At 54.4% G+C, this 23,095-nt stretch overlaps 1 protein-coding gene across 2 annotated transcripts; it reads left to right on the top strand.

Moving 5' to 3' along the window:
• The first annotated feature begins 1,802 nt into the window (after positions 1–1,802).
• Positions 1,803–20,913, top strand: CDHR1 (cadherin related family member 1). Of its 2 annotated transcripts, XM_060033712.1 has the most exons (17): positions 1,803–1,857; positions 2,384–2,479; positions 3,244–3,389; positions 4,210–4,260; positions 5,398–5,487; positions 6,754–6,840; positions 8,170–8,286; positions 9,291–9,434; positions 10,810–10,888; positions 12,208–12,308; positions 14,932–15,135; positions 15,644–15,796; positions 17,402–17,566; positions 17,964–18,031; positions 18,550–18,778; positions 19,434–19,691; positions 20,356–20,913. In XM_060033712.1, the coding sequence occupies exons 1-17, from the start codon at positions 1,803–1,805 to the stop codon at positions 20,911–20,913; spliced, it is 2,601 nt and encodes an 866-aa protein (XP_059889695.1). The 2 variants fall into 2 exon arrangements, with proteins under 2 accessions (XP_059889695.1, XP_059889693.1); XM_060033710.1 differs by lacking the exon at positions 1,803–1,857 and having other exon boundaries at positions 2,191–2,479.
• The last annotated feature ends 2,182 nt before the right edge of the window (positions 20,914–23,095 follow it).

Genomic DNA, 23,095 nt, shown 5'->3' with positions numbered 1-23,095 from the left:
TTAAGAGGTACAAACTATTAAGTATAAAATAAGCTACAAGGATATATTGTACAAGACAGGGAAAGTAGCTAATATTTTATAATAACTATAAATGGAGTATAACCTCTAAACATTTTGAATCACTATATTGTACACCTGTAACTTATGTAATATTGTACATCAACTATACTTCAATAAATAAAATAAAATAAAAATAACTGTTATACCTTTTCAAAAAATAAATAAAGTGCACCTTTTCAGTGATAGGGCCAAGCCTGAGGGGATTCAACATGAAGGGTTTTGGTTAATTGGGCCTGAAAATTGCCAAACACTCTGGGACTGCTCATTCATCTTCTCCTTGGCCTGAATCCCTAACTCTTGCTAACAGTAGTTGGAGGGGGACTGGCCTGGGGGATGGGGGATGCTCTACTCCTGTGAACGTGCTTGGGGAGGAAATGTTGGGACCCCAGCCTCTCTGGGGAGCACACAAAGGGGTCTTCTCTGTCTGTGGCCACACCCTCCCAAGGATATCCTTGAGAGCGACCAAGCTCGGGCCTGAAGTGTCCGCCCTGTACACCCTGTGACTATAAGGAGAACAGGCTGCTTCTTCAACCAGATGCTGGTGTCTGAGCAAGAAAGTGAAGGTCCAGCCCAGGGAAACTTATCAGCAACCAGGAAGGCTCCTGAGCTTAAGTGTTTCTCCCAGCTGTCAGCACCCGGGGCCCCCATAGCAGCGCCTCGCTTGCCTAAACGTCTTCCAGGGATGGGAAGCTCACCCCTCCTGGGACAGTCCATACCTGTGTTGGCCAGCTCTGTTAGCAAGTCTGTCCCATCATGGGGCCTGAATCTGCTTTCAAACAGTTCGCCCTTCCTTGCAAGGCGTGCGTGGGTCTGCTGCTTCTCCAATGGTCACAACTGGGCACTGCAGATGGGGAGGGAGGCTAGCCTGCTGCCTGGCAATCTCTGCCTTCCACCTTACTAGAGACTTGAAGGCCCTCTCTGCTGCCCACCACACACGTGGACCCCCACTAGTGACCAGACTAGTAATCGGACCCTCTGGGAGAGCTAGCCTGGCCTGGGGGGGGCAGGACAGGAATGGGTTGAGATCTCAGAGAGGTGGTCCTGATAAATCCTCACCATCTGCCCCTTTCCCAACCGCAAAGCTCACCCCCAAAGCCTTCAGGGACACATCCCTGGAGTCGATTTGGATTTTTTAGGCCATGCCCTTCCCAGAGCCCACCCACCCCCTTCCTGCCCCGCCCTCATTTCTCCTAGAGACTAGTGGGAGGGACCCTTCCGCGCTGAGGTTGCGCCCGTGCCCTGCCGCTGTTTTACAGTCAGGCTCAAAGAGAGCGGCAAACTCTCTGACAGTCACAGAGGAAGTTCATAAGAAGGGAAAACTCCAGTGGAGCCCAGCCCTACCAGGATTTGCAGACCTGGAAAAAGTCCCAGTTTTCCAGTGCCCTGCGGCCCTGGGGTCCCCTTGGCTCCTGCGCTCCAGACCTGGGGGCAGAGGTCGCGGTAGCACAGAGGAATGCCCTCCCGGCCCCCACCCCCGCCCGCTGCTGGTAGCGGGTCCCCTCAGCTCTGCACCCACTAATTGGTCTCGTTCCGCTGCGGGCGGGAGCGCTCCAGCGGCGCCGATCCGAGCCGTATCATCCGCTTAGCGCCCTCCGCACCTTTCGGCGCTCCCGCCCACGCCCGCCTCCCGCCGCCGCCCCCACCCCACCACCGGCTCTGCACTCGTCGCGCGCGCAGGGCATGCTCCGTGCTCCGGCGCCCGGCCTCTGCTGCGGGGAGCAGCAAGACCCGCCCGCGGAGACATGGGGCGCGGCCTGCGGGCCGTCCTGGCCCTGGGGCTGCTGTTCCACCGCCTGGGTGAGTGGCCGCAGGCCCCGCGGGCCCCGGTAGGGACGAGGGGTGGGTGCTGGCGCCAGCCGGGTGGACCCAGGGACAGTTCTGGACCGTTCATTTCCAGAGTGGGGCTCGGGATAGGGGACGGGGACACGGACTGGGGAAAGGGGATTCTCGCTACTCTCCGCTTCTTCAGAAGCACAGTCGGAGGTTTGGCAGCTGCCCCGAGGGCTGTGGGAGGGTGTTTTCACTCCCCGTGTGACCTTGACCAGGGCACTGCCCCTCTCTGGGCGAGGCTTCCTAGTCTGCCCATTGATGGGGCTGAGACTGGCCGCTGCCTGAGTTCCAAACGCCCAGATGGTGCGTGTCCCTGACAGGCCGAGCCCAGCCGGAGCCCACGGGAGGAGGTGGCCGAGGGCCCCGGTGGGCGCGCTGGGCTCTGGGACGGGAGCCCTCGCCTGCCCGCGGGTGGGCCAGACGCGCGACCACGCCGGTGCCGAGCTGTCCCTGCGCGTGTTCGGGTGTCCTCTGTTCTGTGTTCTCTTCCTAGCCCAGGCCAACTTCGCCCCCTACTTTTTCGACAACGGGGTGGGCAGCACCAACGGAAACATGGCCCTCTTCAGCCTCCCGGAGGATACTCCTGTGGGTGAGTACGCCTGGCGTCTGCCCCACATAGGTCTCCCGGAGGGGCGGCCCACGTTCCCCTGGACATAGAGACCGAACCCGTGACTCCTGGGACATCCTGTTAGCGCTCTGAATTCCCTGGGGCAGTTGCAGGAAAGGAGGGCACGGGCGGCCGTGGACACCTAAGCTGGGCCAGTCCTGGAGACCCAGGCGCCGAGCCCAGAGACGGGGCCAGCCCCAGGGGCAGGCGGCAGTCCTCAGCGCTGGGGCCTTTACCCACTGCGTGACCTTGAGCAAAGTACTAACGTGCCAGAGCCCCAGGGCTCTAGGCTTTAAAATGGCCCCAGAACAATGAACTCAGTGGCATCTGCAGGGAGAGGAGCGGGAGAAGGAGGGAGGTTCACACTTCCTCTCCATCACCTGGTCTGGGAACCCTGAGCAAAAGGACCGCTGCAGTGTACAGGAAGCACCTGCTCAGAGTTCCCCGAATAATCCAAGCATGGGGAACAGTGCTGCCCGTGGGTCACCCCTCCACCTTAAGGCTCCTCCCTTTTCCCTCATCCCGCATCCCCAGTCTTGGCTCCTGGGACAGGAGTCATTTCCAGGCAGAGACCCTAGAGTTAGACCCAGCAGCCCTGAAGCCCTCTGTAATCCGTATTCTAGATTACAATCTGTAAAGTGACAGGTACTAACAGCCACCTGATAGTCGTGAAGAATAAAGAAAAAGAGTAGGAAGCAGCCAGCTGGGACGGGGCCAGCAGTGAGCGCTCAACTGTCTCTTTCCAGGCTCTCATGTGTACACCCTGAATGGAACAGACCCCGAGGGAGACCCCATCTCCTACCACATCAGCTTTGACCCCAGCGCTAGAAGTGTCTTTTCGGTTGACCCCAATTTTGGAAACATAACCCTGATTGAAGAGCTGGACAGAGAGGTATGGGGACCTGTGAGGAACATTGCCTGCCAGGCATGTAGACAGAGCTCTGTGGGCGGGAAGGTGCCCTAGAGAGCATCCTTGGAGAGCTCCCATAAATCACAGAAAACTCAGCCAGCGGATCAGGGCTGGAAAGACTGGTTTAGAAAGCGGCTCTGAGCTTGGTAAAACTCCTCCCCTTCTGTGCCCTCTGAACCTGCGGGTGACAGGGCGTGGGCTATGTTTCCCTTGTGAGATCCCACACCAGGCTGGTGGACCAGGTACCTGGACCTCAGCTGCGGGATGCTGCCAGCTCTGATCCAATGGCAGACTCCACCAGTACAGAGAAGGGAAAGGGTGGGTCCCAGAGACAGCTGGGGGACACGGCAGAGGAGGTGAAACTGTTCTCCCCTCCCTGTCACCCTACGGGACGTGGGGACCTCGACACCCACCGTGTCAAGGGGAGAGCTTGAGACACCACAGACCTGGACCTCTGAGGAACTGTAGAATATGGAGAGTCGAGGGAGAGATAAGGGGCAAAAAGAGGAAAAATTTTAAATGGACTAAAAACCTCTTCCTGGGTCCTCCAGCACACTCGTTAGCATCTCTCATTCTGACAGGGGTACATTTTCTGTTGGCATCTCCACCCTCTGGGTTTATGAGAACGCCTGATGGGCCAAGCCCCAAAATAAGGTCTCAAGCATGGCCAGAGGCAGCTTTCAGCCACTCCGCCCTGCTCCAGGGCTCCCTTGAAATGCCCGGGCCTCCTCTGCTGCACCCAGCCTCCAGGGGTCCCTATGGTGCCTCAGACTCCTGGACACTTTGTCCTTGTGCTTCACAGAGGGAGGACGAGATTGAAGCCATTGTCAGCATTTCCGACGGCCTGAATCTGGTGAGTACACACTCCAGCCAGCCCCTGGCAGCACGCGGGGCAGGGCTCCCAGCAAACCCGAGCTGAGGTCCAGCAAGATCTGCCCCAACGTGCTCATAGGAGAGAGGGGAAGGAAGGGAGGGAGAGCACACCCACATTCCTCAAGCAGTGTCTCCTCAAACCTGCTTGCCCATCCGTCTCCTCCCGCCTGGCTCCTGGCTCTGCACCGTCACCCAAGCTGAACACCTGGGCACTCGACCCCTCCTTCCTCCCCTCCTTCCCCACAGCTGCCACTTTCGCCCAGCCCTCATCACTGCTTCCCGGATAATCCTGGGGGCTCCCCTCCCTCCAAGGCTCCCCGACCTCAATCCACATCTGGAGCCATCACTGTGCAGTGCAAGGCCTGGCCACAGATCCCAGCTCAGAAAGCGCTAGCAGCTGGCCTCCACTGCCCTCAGGGTGGAGTCCAAGCTCCAGACTGCCATTCAGAGCACCGTCAGACTCACCCACCTTCTCTCCCACATTCACCCACCCAGCCGCGTAGCCCTAAATCTGCTTCTGCGCTCTAAACCCACGTATGTGCTTCGCTCTGCCTTTGCCCGTGTTGCTGCTTCTTCCTGACACACCTTCCTCCTCTTCCCCTCTCACCTGACAAAGTGCTGCAGACCTTACTTCTCACACCTCTGTGAGGCCTCCCTGCTGTCAGCCACCGCAGGCTGGGTCAGATGCCTCTTCTCTGGGCCTCTGGATGTAGCCCCCTAAACTGGTGCCTTTGCCGAGGCTGGGGCACACGGTGCCCCCAGAGTCATGTGGTGCAGGCCCCAGCCCCCAGCGCCCAGCCTGTTGTGGTTGCCGCCCTGAATGACATCACGACTGTTCTTTCATATGTTGCTATTTGCCCACCACTCCACCCTGCAAAGTTCACACCATCAGACTGTGTCTTCTGTCTCCAGCATGGAGCACAGTGCTTGGCACCGAGTAGTTCCTTAACAGTATGTGCTGCATGAATGAATAAAAGAGGGAAGGAAGGAGGGAGGGAGTGGAAGGGAGGGGGAAGGAGGGGGCAGAGACATATACCTAGGGTGTTAGAGGCCATTGTCCCTTTATCACCCGGAAGGTCTCAATGCTCCAACACCTGTCCCCTTTGCCCCTTCTCAGGTGGCGGAAAAAGTCACTATCCTGGTGACGGATGCCAATGACGAGGCACCCAGGTTCATCCAGGAGCCCTACATTGTCCAGGTTCCCGAGGTGAGCAAGGGGCCACCAGGAAGGGTCGATGCACTCCCGCCCCAGGCCTCTGGGCTGCCCTGTGACCTGGCCAAGGGGACCAGGCATTGGAGTGAAGAGCCCTCTCCATCACTCACTACCCTCTGGAGACCCCTCCCCTCTGTGTCCTCCTGCCACCTCTGTTGCCAGCCCCTCACATTTTTATTCCAAAGGAATGTTCATTGACCATTTTCCATTAGAATTATAATGCACTTTCTTTTTTGGGGGGCACCCTCGCCCCCTGCAGTGAAAATGCCAAGTCCTAACCACTGGACCATCAGGGAATTCCCTATAATGTACTCTTATCGTGAAAATGTGAATTGTACAGAAAAGTAGGGAAAAAAGAGTTTCAGAAACCACCCTTAATCCCTCCAGCTTGAGACAACATTGTTAAATTTGGGGGTATTTCCTCCTCATCATTTTCATGATCATAGGTTCTTGCTTTCTCTTTATTTTACATAGTTTTGACTATACTAAACATGTGCTTTCTGTATTCTATTTTTCACTGAATTTATAACATAAGAATTTTCCTCAGTAATTGTAAAGTTGCGGTAACTAAGATTTTAATAGCTTTCCTTGAGTGCATATTCCAGCATTTACTGAACTGTTCCTTTATGTTTGGATATTAAAGATACTTTAAGTTTTTGCCGTCATAAGAAACACCAAACAACAGACTCTGAGCATAAAAGTTCCTTTCTCTAATTGGAATGATTTGACATTGCTGGGTCAAAGCCTGGGTGCCTGTGAGGTGTTGCCAGATTGATTTTCCAGAATGGTACCTGTTTGCCTTTCCCCTAGGATGTGAGAAAGGGTTTGTCTCCTGGTTCCTGGCCGACACTGGCCATTCTGGGAGTTTTAAATGTCTGCTAATTCAGTAGGAGAAAGATATTTGCGCTGGCTCTAAGCTGCACGTGTGTGATCCCTGGTGATACGGAATATGTCTGTGTTTGTTAACTGTTTACAGTCACTTCATATTTAAAGCCTTTGTCTATTTGGAGCCGTTCTCAGGGGGAGGATGTCTGTTTGTTCCTCCTTCCCTCTGCCCTTTCCTGACCCCGCTCTGACTCCAGTGTGTCTGCTCCATCAAGGCCCCTCCTCCTATTGGATGCTCCCTGGGTCAATCACCACCTTTCACCTCTTTTTCACCCCTCACTTCCCTGACTCCACCTTTCCGTGCCCCCAGACCCCAGTTCCCCGAGCATCTGTCACTGCCCCTGGGACTGACTTTCTGTGGCTGTGACCCCTCAGGACACACCTGCTGGGAGCAGTATTGCCAAGGTCCGTGCAGTGGACAGGGACACAGGTTCTGGAGGGAGTGTCACCTACTTCCTGAAGGTAAGGTGGGACACACAGGAAATAACCAGAGGCCTGGGCTAGCAGGGACGCCTGGACAGCCCCCATCTCCATCACTAAAGCCCTTAGGTCAGTGCCTCAGCTATTCCCAAAGATTGTCAGAGATGGTGCATCCCACCCAAAAAGGTCTCAGTAAATGCAGGTGTGGGATGAATAGGTGGGGACCTAAGACTGGCCTGAGAGGAAGCCATCTTCCCCTGACTGGCCCATCCTGGCTCCCTCTGAGTTGACCTGCCTCCCTCTCCCCAGATCTCAGGACCCTCAGCTCTCCCCCTACCAACCCCTCCCCCAGAAGATGGCCTGGGCACTTTGCACACACACCAAGTAAAAGAAACTTGTCTGAGCCTAGAAGTGTCAATCGGAAAAAAGGCAGAAGGGGCAACTCTCAGAATGAGCAGAGCTGTGACACCTCCACCCTACCCTTGTCCATCCATCCCACCCTGTCGGAGGCGGACACCCCTCCCCACGCCTCCTGCCTTTCCCTGGACTCCTCCGGAACCCACTGCCCTCCTTCCCATGGCTGCTGTTTCTGCAGCATCTTCTCTGCTCTCCACAGTTAATCACTTGCTCTCACCATTTTCAAGGCAGTATAGCTCAGTGGCTAGAGACACCGGTTCTGGAGAAAGCCCCTGGGCTCCACGGGTTCTGGAAAGACTCCACCACTTCCCACGCATGGGGCTTCCGTCATTGTATGACTTTCCCAGCTCAGTTTCCTCCTGCGTAAAATGGGCAAGTCGAAAGCGCATCCTCATTGGATAGTTGCGAGGATTAAATACGTGTCCAGCTCCAACAACAGCTCCTGACACACAGTCACCCCTCTTCAGATTGAGGATTGTCCCCTGTCCCCATCTGACCGCCCCAACCCCCTACCCAGATGCTGCTGACTGACCCCCAGTCACTTAATGGAGGGGTTGGAAGATCCCGAAGGCTCTCTCTGTCACTATGGCTCTCAGCCCTCACCTCCTCTAGGTTAGACAACTCTGCTGACATTTCTGCCTGCTGGAAACTCCAGGCCAGAGCTTAGCCCCGAGCTGGGCCCCGTTGTTTTCTAGCTGAGCTGAGAAAAGAGCTGAGGCCCTGCTGGAAGGGAACGTCTTTGCTGGACTGAGGGAGAGGGAGGGGAAGCCCAGAGCCCTAGGAAGCGGGACCCTGGGGGCCGGGAGGACTGAGTGCCCTGAAGTGTGCATCTCAGCCCTGAGACCAGAGTTCGTGTGATGAAGGGAGGACGGTGAAGACCCCCTTTCAGGAAGCAGAGCAGGTGAGGGCCCTGGGTCCCTCCCCAAGGCCCAGCCTGCCCCTCGCTCTTTACAGAATCCACACTCCACCAAGTTTTCTGTGGACCGCCACAGTGGTGTACTCCGCCTCCAGGCTGGGGCCACCCTGGACTACGAGAAGGCCCCGGCCCACTTCATTGCTGTGGTTGCCAAGGTAATAGAGAGGGAGGAATGGTAGCACCTGGACTCTCCTCAGCCTCCGTCAGGGGAAGCTGCCCTTGGATTGGAGCAGCTAGGTTCTACAACTGGGGGGCAGTTCGGGGCAGAAGGTACAATGGGGAGAGGATGGGGGGTGCAGCCGCTCGGAATCTCTAATGCGTGGAGCCTGCCCAGACATGGACATATTCTCCAGGGAGGCTGGTGTTTCTGAACCAGAGAGGGCTCACATCCACACAGCCTGGCCTCTGGGCACCTCTGTTTCTCTGCCCGGGCTTGCTCACCCTCCTCTTCCTCTCTGTGTGACCGTTTACCCTCTCTGAGCCTCAGTTGTCTCATCTGCCCACCCCGAGACTTAACTAAATTCCTCATACTTCTAAAGCGTGTGACATGGGACCTGCAGCTCAGCAGGTGCTCGGCCAAAGCGGCTGCTCTTTCCCGAGGGCAGGAAACCCCAGCCGTCCCTCTAAGCCCCCCATTTTCTTTTCCAGAAAGGCCCCTGCTGGTCACATATTGGCTACAGGGCACCCCCCTCAGTCTGCACCAGGAGGCTCGTGCCGGGCCTGCCTGCCAGCCACTCCACGAGCGCTGGCTTGGTGGGCGCACGGCTCCATCATACACGCTCAGGCGCGGGTCCACATCGTGCTCTTAGCAGGTCCTCAGGAGTGTTTGAGGCTTGGCTCCGGGCTGGGAGAGGGGATTTGGCTCTGACCCCCTCCTCCTCTGCTGCTGATCAGACATGATTTCCCTGGAGAGAAACCTAACCCTCTTTCCAAAGGAATGCCTATGAGCGCCTACTGCATGCCAGGCACTGATTGAAGACCTTCTTGCATCATCTCATTTAATTTTCCTAACACCCGTATGAGGGCAAAATTATCTCCAGAGGACACGGAAGCAAACGGAAATCAGGGAGGGCAGCCAGTAAGTGACAGGAGCCGGATTCCGTGGGAGTCTGCTCAACTCCAGAGCCCAACCTCTCTTCCCTCCCCGACCCTTCCCCAGGATGGCGGAGGGAGGCTGCGAGGGGCCAGCGTGGTGCTCTCGGCCACCACCACGGTCACAGTCAATGTGGAGGACGTGCAGGACATGGCCCCTGTCTTCGTGGGCACGCCCTACTACGGCTATGTGTACGAGGACACCCTTCCGGTGGGTGGCTGCGCCCCTCAGCCCAGTGTCACCTCCAGACACCTCCTGCCCTGTGCTTCGCGCTGCCCGAGGAATCCCCCTGCTGGATGGCTGGGCTCGACCCGGGCTCGCGCGCCTCAGCTCACGGGGAGGCCGGCTCTGGACCCCTCACTCAGGCCACAAACAGGTCGTTTTGCATGCGGAAGTAGGCCCGGGAAGAAGCGGCGGCTTGTGTGTGGAGCACGTACCGGGTGCCCAGGCTATGCCAGGCGTCTCTTCACTCACTCAGGCTTACGCCAGCCCGGCTGCACATGTCAGCCCTTCAAAAGGGCTGAGAAGAGAGGCTGGGAAGAGAGCTGATGATTGGTTTAGGTGGCCCTTTCCTCCACCTCGTACAGGAGGTGAGGTGCCTTTCGCTTCCCTCCCTCCAAGCCTGTAGCCTGGGGCCCCTCAAACCGGTAGTTCTCCCACAGTTTGCTGCCGAATCACCACAACCCTTGTCGGACATCACACGCGGGCCCAGCTGGAAGGCTGGCCTCAGCTTCCTCCCCCTTCAGCGCAGTCTCCGTCCCTCCTTCCCGCCCCCCCCCCCCACCGCCACCCCTGTGTTTCGTGTTTTGACCTCTCAGGTTCCAGTCCTAGGCCTGGCATCCAGGGGCTGGCCTCCCCTCCACCGGGGGGCCCCCACCATCCTCTACTCAGCCCAGCCCAGCCCTCTCACCACTGCATCCTTTTCCTTCTGCCAGACACGTGCCCATGGGCCTAACGCCTCCTGCCCTTCTCGGCTCAGCCCAGGCACTGCTTTCGCCGACATCTTCGGTTGATGTCTGCTCCTACGCCCAGCACGCCCCTCCACGGGCACGCCCCTCCTTGGGGTGAGCCCATGTGTTTATGTGCCCCCCCAGCCACACCTCCCATGGCCACGGCTCAAGAACTCTCTGTGGAATGGAATTGCATTCTCAATTTTCACTTCCCCGGATTCTGATAATTCCCAACTTTATACAACAATGAAAACACTTACTGAGCACTACTCGTGTGCTGGGCCCAAGCTAAGACATCACCTTTTCAGATGCTGGCAGCTGAGTTATGCAGAAGGGCACAGAGTGAGGGAGAGAGAAAGGCCGGGCTGCTCGCATGGGGGCCGCAGGTCAGAGCAGGGCGAGGCCCAGACGGTCCTGCTGAGGAGCTAAGCGGGAAGGAGGTGCCGGGGCGGGGGGAGAGGACAGTCAGGAAGCTGCCATGAGGATGGATAGGCCTCCGGGGAGACGGGCCTGAGTAGGGGGACCAGGAGGGGGTGGCAGGCCAGGATCGAGCAGGGCTTGTCAGGTGGGGCAACTTCCCAAAGCCTTTGAACGGCCTCCCAGGGCCACAGGATAAAATCCTTGTTCCCCCCAAGGGCTCAGAGGTCCTGACCGTCGTCGCCATGGATGGAGATCGCGGCAAACCCAACCGTGTTCTCTACAGCCTCGTGAACGGTGAGTCTGGGGCTCACTGCTGGGCTGCAGCTACAACTCGCTGGGTAACCAGAGTGAGATCCAACCTCTCCGGATCCCAGTTTCCTCATCTATAGGCCAGAAGCACAAGATGCGTGGAGAAGAGTGGCTGGGTCCCTGCAGGAGGCGGCACGTCTCCTTGGGCGTCTGCTTTGGTCCCTGCTTCTCATTAGGTCCAGCAACAGGGAGAGACGCATTGGGCAGGGAGGGGCTGGGGGCTGGCTACTGAGAGCGGCACAGGTGGTGCCAATTCACGTTCCCACAGGCTCCTGGGCATACCTCGTTAATGGGAAGGGGTGGCAAGATTTCTTATACTCTTTAAATTGCCATGTGTTTTTCTCATTCTTTTAAATGTTTTGGCCTAGAGCATAGAGTTGAATTCAGTGAATTAAATGCAATGATGATTTTGCGTGTGCCTAGTACTAGCCCTGTACATGGGTGAGAAAACTGAGGCTCAGAGAAGCTAAATTATCCCAAGTTCCCATTGGGTTTGAACCTAAGTCTGCGGGCTCTTTCCACAGCTGGGCAGCAACTGAGCAGGAGAAGCCAGCCCTGGGGAGGGCTCAGCCCTCAGTAGCTGGTCCCCTCCAGGGGACCACCACACCTCGTACCTGGTCCCCTCCAGGGGACCACCACACCTCGTGCCTGGTCCCAGACGTGCACACATCTCTGTGCTCTCACTCAGACACCATCACCTCCTCTGACCCTGTCCCTGGGACATGCCTGGTACACACTGCCCTTCCAGCAGCTCACACACATGCAGATGTGTCCACTGTCACACACAGGCATCTCTCCCCAGGCATGCAGATCTCTGACTGCCTTCCCTCCCCTCCACCGCTGCAATCCTTCAAACACCTACCGAGTGCCCACACCACACCATCTCCTCTCCTGTCTTCTTGCATCTCCCTCTACTCCTCCTCCTCCAGTCTTTCTCTTTCTTCCCTCCATTATTTTCTCTCCTTCTCTCCACCCCCCATCTCCCTTCCTCTATACCTCTTTATTTCTCCTTTCTCTTTCTATCACACACACACACACACACACACACACACACACACACACACAAGAAGCAAAATACTAGAGCACCTGGGAGCCAGAAAGTAGTGAGCTTGAGTCCCAGTTCTGCACTCATGTGTAACTTTAGATAAGTTACTTAGCGCCTCTGAGACTCAGTTTCCTCGTTGGCAAGACACAGATGATAATAGGGGAGACTTGAATGAGATAACATCTGAGGAACGTATGGCACCCTGCGCCACCGTGTGGCCTTGTTCAGAACTGCAGGGCACATCTCTCTTCTGTGACAGGCAGTGATGGAGCCTTTGAAATTAATGAGACGTCTGGAGCAATCTCCATCACCCAGAGCCCTGCCCAGCTCCGGAGAGAGGCGTATGAGCTGCACGTACAGGTACCCTCCCACGAGCTTGGCGCTCCCCACCCTTCGGCCCTGGAAGGTTCCAAAGGTGATGAGACCTGGGCTGCCCCCTTACCCCCCAGGGCTCGCAGGATCTAGGGAGGAAGGATCTAGATGTCGCTTCAAGGAGCACCTACAAGAGGTGGTACCTGGCGAGGGGAGCTGTGATGAGGCAGGAGAAGGAAGGCTGGAAGCAGCGATGCCATGAACATGGGTAGGACCCAGCAAGTGGAGACTGGTGTTGGGGAGCACTGTTTAGGGTGGGGCAGGCGGAGGCCTTGCAAAGCTAGGAAAGCCCAATGAGCCGAGGCTGGAGGTGAGAGCACATGATGTAGCAGGGGCGCAATGAGGGGTCAGGTGGGACCGGAGCCAAGAGTCCACAGGCAGCACGTAAAGGGGAAACGGTTGGAGCCCAGCTGGTGCCGGAGGAGTAAAGGCCTTGAATACGAGGCATGGGTTTTCCCTGCAACAGGGCCAGCTTTGCGGCCATGCAACCTGTGAGATGACACAGGAACCACAGTTAGAAGGGCCCCATGCTGGGCTTAATGCTCTGCTCTTGCTGTCTTGAAATTCTCAGGGGGCCCCCTATTTTCATTTTTCACTGGGCCTGCAAGCTATGTACCTAGTCCTGGCCAAGAGCAGGGAAGAGCCATGGAAAGATTTGAGCAGAATTAGAGTCTTGTTAAAAGCTCACTCTGACTGCTCACTAGACCAGTGGGATTCCCAAAATCAGAGAGCTTGGAAAAAAAAAGATTTCCAGGACACACTCCTGAGGATGGGTATTTAGTATGTCTGGGGGAAACCCAGGATTCTGCATGTTTTGAGCTCCCAGGTGATTCTGGCACCAGTCTCAGCCTGACGTTTGAGAGCACTGGTCCCAACTTGGGTTTGGAGGGAAGTGGATGAGAGGTAGGGAAGCAAAGCCATCAGCCCAGGTGACAGATGTCGAGGGGCCGTGGGGATGAGCGGAGGCGGAATGGTGAAAATGGACGAACGGCAAACTGTGAAGGAGACAGACTCCACAGAACGGGGCCATGAGGGGTGGGGGAAAGGAGAGGGAGGGATGCATCTAGGGTGGTACCGTGCCATCAGGAACACAGGTGAGAAGGCAAGTTGAGTAGAATGGGCATGAGACATTCTGGTGCCTCGGGGACATTCAAGTTGAAACATCCAAACTTGTGGGTACAGGTTTGGACTTCAGGGCAGACAGCATCAACATACAGGTAGCTGTGAAAGGAGGGGAGGGCATGAGGCCACCCAGAGGAGGGCTGGGGGGAGAGTGGAGCCACCGGCTCAGAAGGCCACTGCGGGAGCACCCCAGGATAAGAGTGAGGAAGAGGGAGCTGCCAGGGAAGGAGAGACCAGGGGTCAAGTTCAACCTGCAAAGGGGAGCCACTTTAGCCAAGGGGACAGCACACTCGGAAGGGGGAGGGGGAGCGGGCAGTGCCACCTGCAGCATGGAAGTCAGTGTGAAGTATCTGAGTTGGGGACGGGCTGAGCATTGAAAGGGAGGAAAGGGGGCAGAGGGCACAAGCTTCTACCAAAGAAGAGTTAGGAAGCAGCTAGTGTGTGATGGAGTAGAGGGCAGGGAGGGTCATTTGAGGATAGGTAAGACCAGACATGCTCATAGGAGAGCAGAAGGAAGCCCTTGCAGGGCCTCATATGGTATTTGCCACCCGTTCCTGAGGTGCTTGTGGACTCTTGGCCCTGGCTTTGCAGCCTGTATTTGTCATCCACTGTGCATCGCCACACCTCCCCTCCCTGCAGCCTCCCCCTGGACAAGTGGACACAAGTGCAGAACATGGTAAAGCTAGGGTTTGAACCCGCCTCTGGCTGCAAGGAGAGGGCAGTGCAGTGAGGTGGAGAGAGCACTGCCTAAGGAATCAGACACATCTACTTTCTTCCTAGCCCAGCTGTGTGACCCTCACTCCTCTTGCCTCATCTGTAAAACAGGACAAGTAATAGCACTATACTAGTTTCCTATGACTGTTGTAACATATCACCACAAATTTAGTGCCTTAAGACAACACACATTTATATCTTGCAGCTTTTGTGAGTCAGGAGTACAGGGTCAGCTTAGCTGGGTCCTCAGATTCAAGGCCTCTCACGTAGCTGCCAACAAATTTTCAGCCAGGACTGGGTTCTCATCTGAAGGCCCAGCTGGAGGAGGGTTAGCGTCCAAGCTCACATGGTTATTGGCAGGATTTAGTACCTCGTGGGCTGTCAGACTAAGAACCTCTGTTCCTTGCTGGCTGTTGGCTAGACATCACCATTAGTTCCTAGGAACACAGGCCTCTTCAACACAGCTGTTTGCTTCATCTAAGCCAGCAAAAGATAGATATAGATAGATATCTTCTATCTGTCTAGAAGATAGAAGTTATGACCTAATCTAATCATTTATTAGTGATTAGATTAATCACAAATTAGTGACCTAATCACTAAGTGATATCTCATCACCTCTGCCATATTCTGTCAGTTTGAAGCAGGTCACTAGGCCAGGCCACACTGAAAAAGAGGAGATTACATAAGGGCATGAATACCAGGAGGAGGCAGGGATCATTGGGGCCATCTTGGAATCAGCCTGCCACACAGCCATAGCCACCTGTCCCCACCCCAGGTGACTGAGGTCAGCTCTGCAGGGACCCCAGCTGCCCAGGCCATGGCCCCTGTCACCATCCGGATCGTGGACCTCAACAACCATCCGCCGACATTCTATGGAGAGAGTGGACCCCAGAACAGATTTGAGCTGTCCATGTATGAGCACCCGCCCCAGGGGGAGATCCTGCGGGGCCTCAAGATCACTGTCAACGACTCAGACCAGGTATGTGGTCCTGCCCTCCACTCTGTCTTCCTGCAAACCACATGGGACCAAGTCCCAAAGCTGAGCCTGCATGAGCCTTTCCTGCTGATGTCACAGGGGCCTGGAGAGTCACAAAATGAATGACGCAAGAGTGGGTAACCAAGAGAGAGAGGAGGGAGGGTAGATAATCAAAGACTAGCTGCTTGGCCTAAATATATTCACAATCAATTAAAAGGAAAAAGCCAGTCAAATGAAAGCACCTGTGCGTCTGACCCTCCAGACATTGCAGATGTGGCCTGTTGCCTCCTGTGCCCGGCTCAGGGCTAGGCTTTCTGTGCTTGTTTCCTTGGTGAGTCTTCATAGTCTGCTCAACCTTTCTGATTCTTCATCACCTCCCCTATAGAAAGAAGTAATAATACTCACCTCCCGGGGTCAAGGGCACGTGAAGGCTCCTTGCACAGCGCGACTATCTAATGAGTTTCTGTTCTCATCCATCTTCCCTGTTTCCTTTCTCCAAACTCTTGTCCAGGGAGCCAATGCCAAATTCAACCTGCGGCTGGTGGGACCTGGGGGCATCTTCCGAGTGGTCCCCCAGACGGTCCTGAATGAAGCCCAAGTGACGATCATTGTAGAGAACTCAGCCACCATTGACTTTGAAAAGTTCAAAGTGTTAACCTTCAAGGTAGGTGATGCTTTGCACTACCCTGAATGGGGGGTCACAGCAGTACCTAGATTCATTCCTAAGGGGTCCCTTGTCACACTCTGCCCCTCCTGGCCCTACTCCTTTCCTCTCAGTTTCTCTGCCCCTCCTGCTGATTTGAGGAGTAAGTGGAAAAGGGAGAAGAATAATCATGACACAAGAACCTTCTCTTACTGCACACAGCCTCACTGAGCTCCCGCTTCTAAACTACGACTGTCCCCAGGAATGCATGGAGGGGTGTCCAAAGGAAAACTACCAGTACGATGTGCCATGTGAATAGATTGAGAGAAGAAAACCATTTGATCCTCAGGATAGATGTTTTCTCATACACATTTGACATATGTCATCTATTCTGTTAAAAACTTTAGCAGGAGATGAAAAATATACTCCTTTTCACTTGTAATTATTTCAAATGATAAACATAAATAATGCATATTATACATAAATACATAATTTATATTAATAAAAAGGAAAAATACTTTGTTGATATTTTTTAAATTGTTTTAATTATTCATGATTATAAATGCATAGACACCGATAGCTAGCATCATGCTTAAAAGTGAAATTCTACACAACATTGTAAAGCAACTGTACTTCAATCAATCAGTCAGTCGATAAAAGGGAAATTCTAAAAGCATTCTATGAAGTCAGGAACAAAACGTGGATAACTGCTCTCACCACTATTCTTTAACACTATTCCTAGAATAACATTATTCCTGGATAAAAAAAGGAAACAAAAGGTACAAACATTAGAAAGGAAGAGATAAAAATTATTATTATCATCATTATTTTAGATGATGTGATTGTTTGCTTAGAAAAATCTAAAAGAAATGATCGAAAAACTGTTAGACACAGCAAAGTTGCTAACATGATTGATTATAAAGTTGATACACAAAACCTAATAGTTTTCCTACGTACAAAAAATAGCAATGAGAATAATGGCATAAGAGAGCACTTTTACAGTAACAACTAATAGATAAAATTTCTAGGAATTACCATAACAAGAAATATGCAGCATCTAAATGACAAAAAAATGCACAAATTTAACAGAAGGACATAAAGAAGGCAAGAAGTATAAAGACACACCTGTTTAAAAATGCAAATTCTCGTCAATTAATAAAGAATCACACCACCTCAATTAAGTCTTACCCAGAATTTCCTTAGGGGAGGAGGGAGGGGGCTTGACACAATTATACTGGTTTTTATCTGGAGAAATAAACCTGAATAGTCAGGAAATTCAGGTAAAAAGAATATGAGGCAGGAACTTGCTCTAACAGACATTAAAGTATATTATGAAGCAAAATAGTTTTTTTAATGGAAGTTTAAAACAAAGGAATATGCAAATCAGTGGAGCAAAAGAAATTGGTCCCAATGCAAATGGCAACCATAAGGAAACGGGCATTGCAGTCAGTGGGGAGGGAAATGATGTGTGCCTTAGAGGTGCCCCCTGCAGGTGGGGGCAGGCATAGCTGGCTGGCTGCTGAGAAAACGGGAGACAAGGCAGGGATGATACTGAGACGGGACGTGGCAGGCTCTCTGCAGAGCGACTGCCACCCAGACAAGTCCTCCTTTTCCTTCCTTCCCCAGCTCCTGGCCATCGAAGTGAACACCCCAGAGAAGTTCAGCTCCACAGCGGACATCGTGATCCAGCTCCTGGACACCAATGACAATGTCCCCAAGTTCACGTCCCACTACTACATTGCCAGGATCCCCGAGAATGCCCCAGGGGGCTCCAACGTGTTGGCTGTCACAGTGGGTTGGGGCTGACCCAGGGACTGGGGGTGAAGGGGGCCTTGTGAAGTCAGACAAACTGGGGCTCCAGTTTGAATCGCAAAGCCCACACTCACTGGCTGTGTTCTTAGACAAGCTACCTGCCCTCTCTGAGCCTGTTTCTTCTATACAGTGGGAATAACAGCACCTCACAGGACTGTAATGAGGACATATAATGAGAAATACAAGGCCTTCCAGATCTGGTTCCTCCAATGCTTGAGATCTCCTGAGGTGAAACTAGGGCTCCAGAGCAGGGCTCCAGATCAGTTTCTCCCCAGCTGGGCAAACCCCCCAAATCCTTGTTTTGCCATTGAAAGCAAGAGCTGCCAACATGCCCTGACAAAGGGGCAGGGGCCACTGGGAGCTTTCTCTCTTCCAGGCCGTCGATCCGGACACAGGTCCCTGGGGTGAAGTCAAATACTCCATCTATGGATCCGGGGCAGACCTGTGAGTAGATCCAGAATCCCGGACAGGACCTCAGGCAAGGGATTTGGGAGGCTGAGGGTGGAGGAGGATCTGTGCTAAAGGCAGGAGGAGCCTGGGAAGAGCAGGACCTGGGTCGGGGAGGCGAGCCTGGGCGCAAGGAATGGAGGGGAGCTGTAGACAGCCTGAGGTCGAGGTGTGGGGACCCACCAGGTGAGGTGAGTCTGAGAGGAGAAGGGACATCATTATGGCCTGGAGCTGGGGCTCGTGGCCTTGGGGGCCAGGCAAGCAGTGCTGGGCTAGGAAGGGGCAGGTGGTGGGAGGAGAGGGAAGGGCTGTGACTCGGGTTAAGTTCTACATTGATAAGACTGCTAAGTAGGTGGGTGGTCCTGCGGGATGCCTTGGGGAAGCTGCCTGGTGCATTACCGCCCCTTCCTGTAGGCGGCTCCTTACCGCAGGCACGTGTGCACCTCTGTGAGTGTACACACATGTACGTGAGTGTGCTTGTGCACACCCTCGCCTGCTCTGTCTGTGCCCGACAGCTTCCTGATCCACCCATCCTCTGGGATCATCTACACCCAGCCCTGGGCCAGCCTGGACGCCGAGGACACTGCCAGGTACAACTTCTACGTGAAGGCAGAGGACATGGAGGGCAGGTACAGCCTAGCCGAGGTGTTCGTCACGCTGCTGGATGTCAATGACCACTACCCCCAGTTTGGAAAGAGCGTCCAGGAGAAGACAATGGTGCTGGGGACCCCAGTGAAAATTGAGGTGGGCTTCGAAGGTAGCTGAGCTCCCCTAAAAGTCTTGTCCCTGCAACTGCAAGCGGCACTGTAGCATAAGAATTTCTTTTAAAATATACTGGATTCCTGAAATAAGCAAGGGTTTTTAAGGTACTTTATACACCCTCATCCCCACCTCAACCCGGAAGTAACCTCTGAGAAAGAAGATATTTTTGCCACTTTACACATAAAAATAAATTAAGGCTCAGGCAGGTTGCATGTTTGGTTTGCCTGAGTTCACACAGCTGGTCTGCCTGCCCTTACAGCACCGCTTTCCCCGCTGCACTGCCTTCCCGATACGGAAAAAGCATGAACCCTGGAACCCAACAGACTTGACTCTGGATCCCAGCTGCCCTCCTTCTACCTCTCCATCCTTAGACAAGTCACTCCGCCTCCAGGCTTTTGTTTTTTGACAATACTGGACTGCCTAGACTTGTCCTGAGAATGAATTGCTACAACACACATAGAGAGCCAAGCGCAGACCCACCCTGGCTCATTCAATTCCTCTCCCAGCTCCATTCACTCAAATAGGATTAGGACCATTTCCCTTCAGCCCAGCCAGCTCTATATGACGTGTTGGTTGAGCCAGGGTACACAAGTATCGCCCCCGAAGCCCAGCTCTGTCTGTCCCTCTCTGTGCACAGGCCACAGACCAGGACGCAGAGGAGCCCAACAACCTGGTAGACTATTCCATCATCCACGCAGAGCCAGCCAACGTGTTCGACATCGATATGCACACGGGGGAGATCCGGCTCAAGAACTCCATCCGCTCCCTGGATGCCCTGCACAACATCACGCCCAGCGGGGACCACACGTGGTCGCTAGAGGTGCAGGCCAAGGACCGCGGCTCCCCATCCTTCAGCACCACGGCCTTACTCAAGATTGACGTCGTAGACACTGAGGTGGGTACGGAGCCCTGATCTGCGGGGGGGTGGGGGGGAGGGCCAGAGGGCCAGCTCAGACCTCGCTGCCACGTGGCCAGAGGGAGAAAGACCACCTTCCTCCAAAGACACCCACCCAATGCTCTCGAAGACCACCTGTGCCATCGAACACACAGGCTTTGAAACCAGCTCGAAATCCTAGTCTCAACACTTTGTGATGGTGTGACTTTGGACTTTACTAAGCCTCCACTCCCTTTCTGTAAAATGGGACTAATGATGCCTCCTTCACATGGGTGTTGAAAGGCAGAAGTAAAATCATTATGTATAGTTCTCAGCTCAGGGTCTGGAAGGAAGTCATCACTTAAGAGGTTCTTAATGCACTTGGGCAAACGTGACACACACTCCCCCCAGTCAAAGGAAAGCAGTAGCAGCTAATGCAGGAGTTCTTCATCCAGAAGAGGTGCTTGCATCATGCTCTCTCTGTGTGCACTTTTCTGCACAGGTGCATGCATTGTGTTTTCTCTGTGTGCATTTTTTCTGCAATGAAGCCCGTAGTGCTCAGCAGATTCTCCAAGGGATGCCTGACCCCAGAAAGCTTAAAAACCATCAGGCTTAAGGGAGCTTACGGCCCCTGCTCTGTCCTCCGGGGACGAGGCAGGAGCAGCCGAATGCATCTTTCTTCCAGATGCTGTCCCGAAACCCCATGGCTGCCTTCCTGATGCAGACCAAAGACAACCCCATGAAGGCCGTGGGTGTGCTGGCCGGCATCATGGCCATTATTGTGGCCATAACCGTCCTCATCTCCACCGCCACCTTCTGGCGCAACAAGAAGTCCAACAAGGTCCTGCCGGTGCGGCGTGTGCTCCGCAAGCGGCCCAGCCCTGCACCCCGCACCGCCGGCGTCAAGTGGCTCAAGTTCAGAAGGACCAAGGCCGCTGACAGGTTTGTGCTCAGAGAGGATCCTCCCAATGAGAACTGCAACAACAACAGCCTGGGAAGTGCACCGCCCCCCAAAGTCCCTGCTCCCCCTCCACCACCCAGCACGGCGCCCAGCATGGGACCAGCCCATTGGATGGTGCCTACAGTCTCTGGCTCCCTCGCCCCTCAGCAACTCCATCCATCACCAAAACCCAAGGCCTTGGCGGAACACGAGGCTGCGGGAAGACCCGTCCAGTCAGCTCTGGTCTCTGAGCTCAGGCAAAAGTTTGAGAAGAAGAATGTGCATAACGAGGCTTACTTCTAGAACGTGTCCTGTGGTCCCTCTCTCCCAACCCGATTGCCCAACTGCTTGGGCCGTACTCCCCAGCTCTGCCCCTCAGGGTCACCCCTGTTTTGTGCAATGGTGTAACCCCCACATCCAGGCCTCAGGACAGTGCCTTGGGTGAGGAATTTATTTCTCTGGTTATGGATGCAATTGGCAAATACTTTGCCGTCACCCAGATCCTCGGCACGGCTTCAGTGCTCCCTGTTCTGCAGAGGCTGGGAGTTGACGAGGAGCCGGATCTATGTCTTCTACTCACCAGCCCCAGATCTCACAGTGTCTCTTGGGTCCTGCTGGGGCCCCAGCTTTCTCAATCCAGGAGCAGGGCCCTGGCCACATGTGACAAGGTCAACTAGAACCTGGATCCTGAAGTCTTCAGCTAAGAACAGGAGCAGAAGAAGGGGGTTCAGTGCTGACTAAGGTTGAGGGTCAGCGAACCTTGCAGGCTGTAGGAGACCAGATGCAGCAGGGGAGGGCAAAGATGCACTGAAAACTCATGCTGACTGTGGGCCTGTGCCTAAAAGCCATTGGAAGGTGGAGGATGGTGTCTGGGCAGAGACTGTGGGCCCCTGCTCTGCCCACATGGGCCTGCCCTGGTCCCAGAAATAGCTGGAGCCATGCTGGCAGCCCTAGAGATATCCGGAAAAGCATCAAGTCCCCTAAGCAGCTGTCCCACCAGAAGTCCTTGAAGAGGCAGTGCAGGGCTGAGATCTGGGGAGACTTCCATTTTTATCCAGCTCTTCTACTCACATGCTGTAACCTTGGGAAAGCTGTTTAAACTCCCTGCTCATCCTCTTTCTCATCTGGAAAATGAAGAAAGTGAGTCTGCCTCATTCATGGGTCTGGGGCGAGGCTCAAAACAAGTAGTAGCGACAGGGGCTTTCACCAAGTGCAAAGCAGCACAAATGCAAAGTATTTTTCCGCAGCCCAGTTCTCTGGGGGTGCAGCTCTTCCACAAAGTATTGGGAGCCCCTCAGCTATTCTTCCAAGCACCCCCCCCAGGAGGCACTGTGCTGGGTGAGGGCACTGCCCCTGATCCACCACAGCCCGAGCTGGGTGATGATGGCATAGCTTCCCTTCCATGTCTCCTCCCTCCCCACCCCACCCCCAGCTACATCCCCCGTGCAGCCCAGGACAGCCATCGTCAGAGAGGGCCAGAGCTGGGCAGCACATCCAGCCAAGGCTTCGTTTTGCCAAGATGACGAAAATGAGTTCCCTAGGGGAGTGGTTGCAAGAGGCCACGTAGCAGTTTGGCGGCAGGGACCTGGTTTGAGGGCTCCCGGCCCCTCAGCATGTTTGTGTAGCTGGGGCACACCTCATCAGCTCGTGACCACGGCCTCCAGCAGAGACGACATGCAGGCCTCTATTAATGCAAAGAAGTTCCATCTGACTTTAAGGAAATCTGCCAAGAGGAAATCTAAACGTGTGCCCAGAGAGAAACGGAACAATTCTTTGTGTTTCACTCCACTCACTAATAACCTCTCTAGAATATGTCCGTGATTTTATTTAAACAGATTACATGCACATGTGGTTTTCTTGATTTTTGAGTTGGTGTTTGAAGGTGTGTTACTCAGATGTGCCGGTGTGCAGGCTCCTTGCCAGGGTTTCTGCAGTCCACAGCCCAAGCTGTATTAAGGGCTGGGCTCTAACAAGCCAGGAGCCCAGACTGAACAAACAGGTACAGGTTTCAGGACAGGGCTGTGCTGGATCGTGTTTGCCCTCCATAGGCAATGCAGCATCCTTACAACTTGCATGCAGTCAACCACTTTTGTAAATGGTAAATAAAATCTGTTAACCAAAAGCCAAGCTGACCTCTGGCTGCCTGCTTAACATCAGTGTTCGCTGACTTGTGGAGACCAACTGTCCCGACAGCCAAGCTCAGCCTGCTGCCTGGCTCCTCTGGTGGATCCATCCCCCGACCCCCAGATCCGACTGGGGGGGGGCTGCAAAATTTTGTCCAACTTGCCACGCATACATCTGTAACAGCAACACGCCTGTGGGGCTTGTCTACCTGAGTGTGGCTCATCAGAGCCTGGATGAGCAGGACACGCCTCAGCAGGGCTGCTTGGGGAGGAGTGGCAACTGCAGCTAAAATTAATTCTCTCCCAGCCCAGCCCAGCGAGGGCAGGAATTGGGAGGCCTGGTATAGGCAATGAAAGCCCAG

The sequence above is a fragment of the Delphinus delphis genome, chromosome 16, assembly GCF_949987515.2.
Source record: "Delphinus delphis chromosome 16, mDelDel1.2, whole genome shotgun sequence".
Lineage (NCBI taxonomy): Eukaryota > Metazoa > Chordata > Mammalia > Artiodactyla > Delphinidae > Delphinus > Delphinus delphis.
Note: the sequence above shows the minus strand (reverse complement) of the source record. Positions and strands in the feature narration are given on the sequence as shown.